This window comes from Scyliorhinus canicula, chromosome 14, assembly GCF_902713615.1.
Source record: "Scyliorhinus canicula chromosome 14, sScyCan1.1, whole genome shotgun sequence".
Lineage (NCBI taxonomy): Eukaryota > Metazoa > Chordata > Chondrichthyes > Carcharhiniformes > Scyliorhinidae > Scyliorhinus > Scyliorhinus canicula.
This window is the reverse complement of record NC_052159.1, coordinates 59740800-59746799: the sequence shown is the minus strand read 5'-3', so window position 1 is coordinate 59746799 and position 6000 is coordinate 59740800. Positions and strand designations below refer to the sequence as shown.

At 45.1% G+C, this 6000-nt stretch overlaps 1 protein-coding gene across 1 annotated transcript in view; it reads left to right on the top strand.

Moving 5' to 3' along the window:
* The first annotated feature begins 277 nt into the window (after nt 1-277).
* ddx10 (DEAD (Asp-Glu-Ala-Asp) box polypeptide 10) overlaps nt 278-6000 on the top strand; it is a 310337-nt gene continuing 304614 nt past the window's right edge. The window contains exon 1 of the mRNA XM_038818958.1: nt 278-519. Within this exon, the coding sequence (XP_038674886.1) occupies nt 310-519 (210 nt within the window). The 5' untranslated portion in view covers nt 278-309. The remainder of the gene's footprint in view (nt 520-6000) is intronic.

Here is a 6000-nt window from a genome sequence, read left to right as displayed (position 1 = left end):
CACATCTTTGGAGGAAACCGGAGCACCTGGGGGAAACCCACGCAGACACGGGAAGAACATGCAAAATCCACACCGACACTTGAGGTTTCGGCTCCCTGGGGTGCTAACCACTGTGCCATCGTGACACCCTAGTTTTGAAGTTGTTGGGCAGCTGGTTCTCTGGGTTAATCTGTCCTCAGTTTGTTTAGTCACTCCAGGGCTCCCCCTCCTGGGACTGTAACAAAGGTCTGGTTCCTGACGTCATTGGGACGCGCCCCCCCCCGCTTGCCGGTGACGTTGTCATTGTGCGCCGGAAGGTTGTTTGTCTCCATGCTGGAATCAGGCATGGGTCTGACTGGGCAGCAAAGTGGCATTCGGGCAGCCGCCTCCGAAAGGGGCGATGTCATTAAAAACTACGAGAAGTGGAAAAATAAATATCAGCACAAGAAGGCCAAGATAAAGCAACAGAGGAAACAGCGGAAACCCGACTGGCAAGTGGAGAGGGAGGTGATCGCCAGGCTGGTGCAGCGTTATCCCCAGGTAGGAGCGCAGCCCCCCGGCCAGCGCCCGCTTAAAGCCGCAGGGTTGGGGCAGTGCGGGCCCGAGCCAGGGTCGGAATAACATTTGTCTCGATCCCGGTCTGGACTGCACGGTTGAACCGTACACAAATCCCGTGTGCATGGAAACGAAACTAGACAGGCTAACAGCAGTGTGATAATTCATAGGAATAATATCATTAATATAGAGCGTAGTCATCGTTGGGGCTAGGTTACAGTGCAGAAGAGATAATATTGTGAAGTGTTCAAATAATCAGGAGAGGATATTGAACTGTTTATCGCTATCAACTGACACTTCCTTGTTTTGGCTTGGCATTTCCCTCTGCTGACCTGATAGATGAGGTGCCAGTTGTATTTAACATGGGGACAAGACGTTGGAACAAGGTAAAGCTATTTGCCCAGTCTACTCCTAATGTTGGAGTGTTTCAATCCGAGAGAAAGTTCATGTAAGGAAATTTAGTGAATTTTCGGAACACTGATCATCCTCACCTTCGTTTCAAACTTTGTTTGGTGCCTTTCACAGAAAGAACTCCTTTATAACCAGTAAATTAACATGTTCAGATGATCATATTGATAACTGTTTTACCTCCAGTCCGAGATATTGCTAGTTAGCTGCCCAGCTTAATTTTTGAGGAATTACTCTCTGTCAGTCTGTCCATAGGATTATCAAACAGGTGTAGGCCATTCAGGTCTTATACCTATTCTACCATTGTTATTTATTTTCGTGGGTTTCGTCCGGGTGCTCCGGTTTCCACCCACAGTCCAAAGACGTGCAGGTTAGGTGGATTGGCCATGATAAATTGCCCTTAGTGACCAAAAAGGTTAGGTGAGGTTATTGGGTTATGGGGATAGGGTGGAAGTGTGGGCTTAAGTGGATCGGGGCAGACTCGATAGGCCCATTGGCCTCCTTCTGCACTGTATGTTCTATTTGCCCATTTATTTACCTGACTACCCTGAATCCAGAGTTGCTGAAAAACAGACATGCTGTTGATGTGTTTCACCTTGTGCTCATCGAGACAGGTTTGCAAGAATACCAAATCTCAAAGGGAACAACAAATTATGCTGCCTGAGAAGTTGGTACTCATTTGTTGGAAAATGGATGCTAGGGCTTCTCCAGCATTGTCTACTGCAAGCCCTGGTCAGTCTACACATTGGTATCCTACAGTTCCACGCACTATAGGATTGACCATATCAGCAATCTCATAAATAGGGCCTGAGGCATTTGGTCACCATGTAAGCTTGATGTCAAAATAGGGTGCATCAAAGCTAGCCTGTGGATTGTACAAATTCATGAATGGGCCGAAGGTCAGCGAGTTCAGTCTTTAAAAGTGCTTCAGATTACCCTAGAAAGGTAAGTTGTCTCGAAAATTGATTAACAGATGAAGTTAGCCATTTAACGCTACAGTACCACCATGCAGGAGCAACAAGAGTGGTATTCTCCATCAAAAAGATGCTGCCATAAAGTCGCTCTGCCTAACACACAAATTAGTTTTGTAGTATATGAATTTCAGTGACAGCGTGATGCCAGTAAGTTGCTCGTCCTGACTGGTGAAATGTATCAAACGGCAAGTCCCTTCAGCTGTTTGTTACAGGCAAAATATAGCCCATAAAAGAACCCATAAAAGTTAGATGGGATTAAGGGGAGGGGGAGAGAAGTGGGACTAGATAGGGTGCTCTTTTAGAGGTTCAATGCAGACTCGATGGGCCGATTACCTTTCTGACCAACAGACCACAATCAGTAAGAATGAACACCAACACCTCCTCCACAATAGTCCTCAATACCGGTGCCCCGCAAGGCTGCGTACTTAGCCCCCTACTCTACTTCCTGTACACACACGACTGTGTGGCAAAACTTGGTTCTAACTCCATCTACAAGTTTGCTGACGATACGACCAAAGTGTGCCGGATCTCGAATAACGACGAGTCCGAATACAGGAGGGAGATAGAGAACCTAGTGGAGTGGTGTAACGACAACTATCTCTCCCTCAATGCCAGCAAAACTAAAGAGCTGGTCATCGACTTCCCCGGAAGCAAAGTAGTGTACACACCCCTGTCAGCATCAACGGGGCCGAGGTGGAGATGGTTAGCAGTTTCAAATTCCTAGGGGTGCACATCACCAAAAATCTGTCCTGGTCCACTCACGTCGACGCTTTCACCAAGAAAGCACAACAGTTCCTATACTTCCTCAGGAAACTAAGGAAATTCGGCATGTCCACGTTAATCCTTACCAACATTTACAGATGCACTATAGAAAGCATCCTATCGGGCAGCATCACAGCCTGGTAAGGCAACTGCTCGGCCCAGGACCGCAAGGAACTTCAGAGAGTCGTGAATACCGCCCAGTCCATCACACGAACCTGCCTCCCATCCATTGACTCCATCTACACCTCCCGCTGCCGGGGGAAAGCAGGCAGCATAATCAAGGATCCCTCCCACCCGGCTTACTCACTTTTCCAACTTCTTCCATCGGGCAGGAGATACAGAAGTCTGAGAACACGCACGAACAAACTCAAAAACAGCTTCTTCCTCACTGTCACCAGACTCCTAAATGACCCTCTTATTGACTGACCTCATTAACACTACACCCTGTATGCTTCACCTGATACCAATGCTTATGTAGTTACATTGTATATCTTGTGTTGCCCTATTATGTATTCTCATGTATTTCCTTGAATTTTGTTTAATTCCCTTTTCTTCCATGTACTGAATGATCTGTTGAGCTGCTTGCAGAAAAATACTTTTCACTTTACCTCGGTACACGTGACAATAAACAAATCCAATCCTACGCTGTAGAAATTCTATGGTTCTATCCACACTGGTTTGGATCTTGAATTGTGTAAAGGCTAGACTGTGTAACGATGGAAATGATTTATTTTCCTAAAGGCTGCTTATATTACCTAATAGTATACGATGGAAAAATAAATCAGTGGCGTGTTTTTTTTTTAAATTTAGAGTACCCAATTATTTTTGTCCAATTAAGAGGCAATTTAGTGTGGCCAATCCACCAATCCTGCACATCTTTGGGTTGTGGGGGCGAAACCCACGCAAACACTGGGAGAATGTGCAAACTCCACACGGGCAGGATCAAACCTGGGACCTTGGCGCCGTGAGGCAGCAGGGCTAACTCACTGCGCCACCGTGCTGCCAGTGGCTTGTCTATTACCTTCAGCAAGTTTATTGTGCATCCAACTCAGCAGAGATACAAATTCCATATAAAATCCAACTGTGTCCATTTATACTCTTTTGGAGGTTGAGTTAATAAACAATACCTATCTTTAATAAGGCAATTACATAAGAACATAAGAACTAGGAGCAGGAGTAGGCCATTTGGCCCCTCGAGCCTGCTCCGCCATTCAATGAGATTATGGCTGATCTTTTGTGGACTCAGCTCCACTTTCCGGCCCGAACGCCATAACCCTTAATCCCTTTATTCTTCAAAAAACTATCTATCTTTACCTTAAAAACATGTAATGAAGGAGCCTCAACTGCTTCACTGGGCAAGGAATTCCATAGATTCACAACCCTTTGGGTGAAGAAGTTCCTCCTAAACTCAGTCCTAAATCTACTTCCCCTTATTTTGAGGCTATGTCCCCTAGTTCTGCTTTCACCCGCCAGTGGAAACAACCAGCCCGCATCTATCCTATCTATTCCCTTCATAATTTTAAATGTTTCTATAAGATCCCCCCTCATCCTTCTAAATTCCAACGAGTACAGTCCCAGTCTACTCAACCTCTCATAATCTCATAATCCATAATCCAGCCCCTTCACCTCTGGGATTAACCTAGTGAATCCCCTCTGTGCCAGTATGTCCTTTCTCAAGTAAGGAGATCAAAACTGAACACAATACTCCAGGTGTGGCCTCACTAACACCTTATACAATTGCAGCATAACCTCCCTAGTCTTAAACTCCATCCCTCTAGCAATGAAGGACAAAATTCCATTTGCCGCCTTAATCACCTGTTGCACCTGTAAACCAACTTTCTGTGACTCATGCACTAGCACACCCAGGTCTCTGCACAGCGGCATGCTTTAATATTTTATCGTTTAAATAATAATCCCGTTTGCTGTTATTCCTACCAAAATGGATAACCTCACATTTGTCAACATTGTATTCCATCTGCCAGACCCTAGCCCATTCACTTAACCTATCTAAACCCCTCTGCAGACTTCCAGTATCCTCTGCACTTTTCGCTTTACCACTCATCTTAGTGTCGTCTGCAAACTTGGACACATTGCCCTTGGTCCCCAACTCCAAATCATCTATGTAAATTGTGAACAATTGTGGGCCCAACACGGATCCCTGAGGGACACCACTAGCTACTGATTGCCAACCAGAGAAACACCCATTAATCCCCACTCTTTGCTTTCTATTAATTAACCAATCCTCTATCGATGCTACTACTTTACCCTTAATGCCATGCATCTTTATCTTATGCAGCAACCTTTTGTGTGGCACCTTGTTAAAGGCTTTCTGGAAATCCAGATATACCACATCCATTGGCTCCCCGTTATCTACTGCACTGGTAATGTCCTCAAAAAATTCCACTGAATTAGTTAGGCATGACCTGCCTTTAACGAACCCATGCTGCGTTTGCCCAATGGGACAATTTCTATCCAGATGCCTCGCTATTTCTTCCTTGATGATAGATTCCAGCATCTTCCCTACTACCGAAGTTAAGCTCACTGGCCTATAATTTCCTGCTCTCTGCCTACCTCCTTTTTTAAACAGTGGTGTCACGTTTGCTAATTTCCAATCCATCGGGACCACGTCAGAGTCTAGTGAATTTTTAACTTTTTTAACATTCAGAGTACCCAATTATTTGTTTTCCAATTAAGGGGCAATTTAGTGTGGCCAATCCATCTACCCTGCACATCTTTGGGTTGTGGGGGGCAAACCCACGCAGACAGGGGAGAATGTGCACAGACAGTGACCTGGGGCCGGGGCCGAACCTGGGTTCTCAGTGCTGTAGGCAGCAGTGCTAACCACTGCACCACTGTGCCGCCCTGGCAATTAGCGTAACAATTAGTTTGCCAAAACATCTGCTTGCTGATACATTGGCAAATATGTGATATTTGTGAATCAGTTGGGATTTGTGACAATCCAGCAACTTGCCTTCTGTATAAGATTATTAGTCCATGCCTGTGGATTGCTATTAACATAACCAGTAAGCTCCTATATTGTATAATGTAAGAGCTGTGCTTTAGAATTGTACTGATAAGGAATTTAATTGTAATTGTGTCGTCTGCTTTCAGAAAAGACTCTTGGAGTTGGGGTTGTTTAAGAGGAAATTTAAACCTCACTGAAGTGGGAAGCATTCAAAATTGGGCCGGATAGAGGAAAAGACAGCATGCCACTCAACCCTAATAATTGTGTTTGAGGCTAACTGTGCCATTTCAGGTTACTCTAATTTATTTCCTTGTATTCCCTTCGATCATGATCGGGAGCTAGAAGATCTTTCCCAGT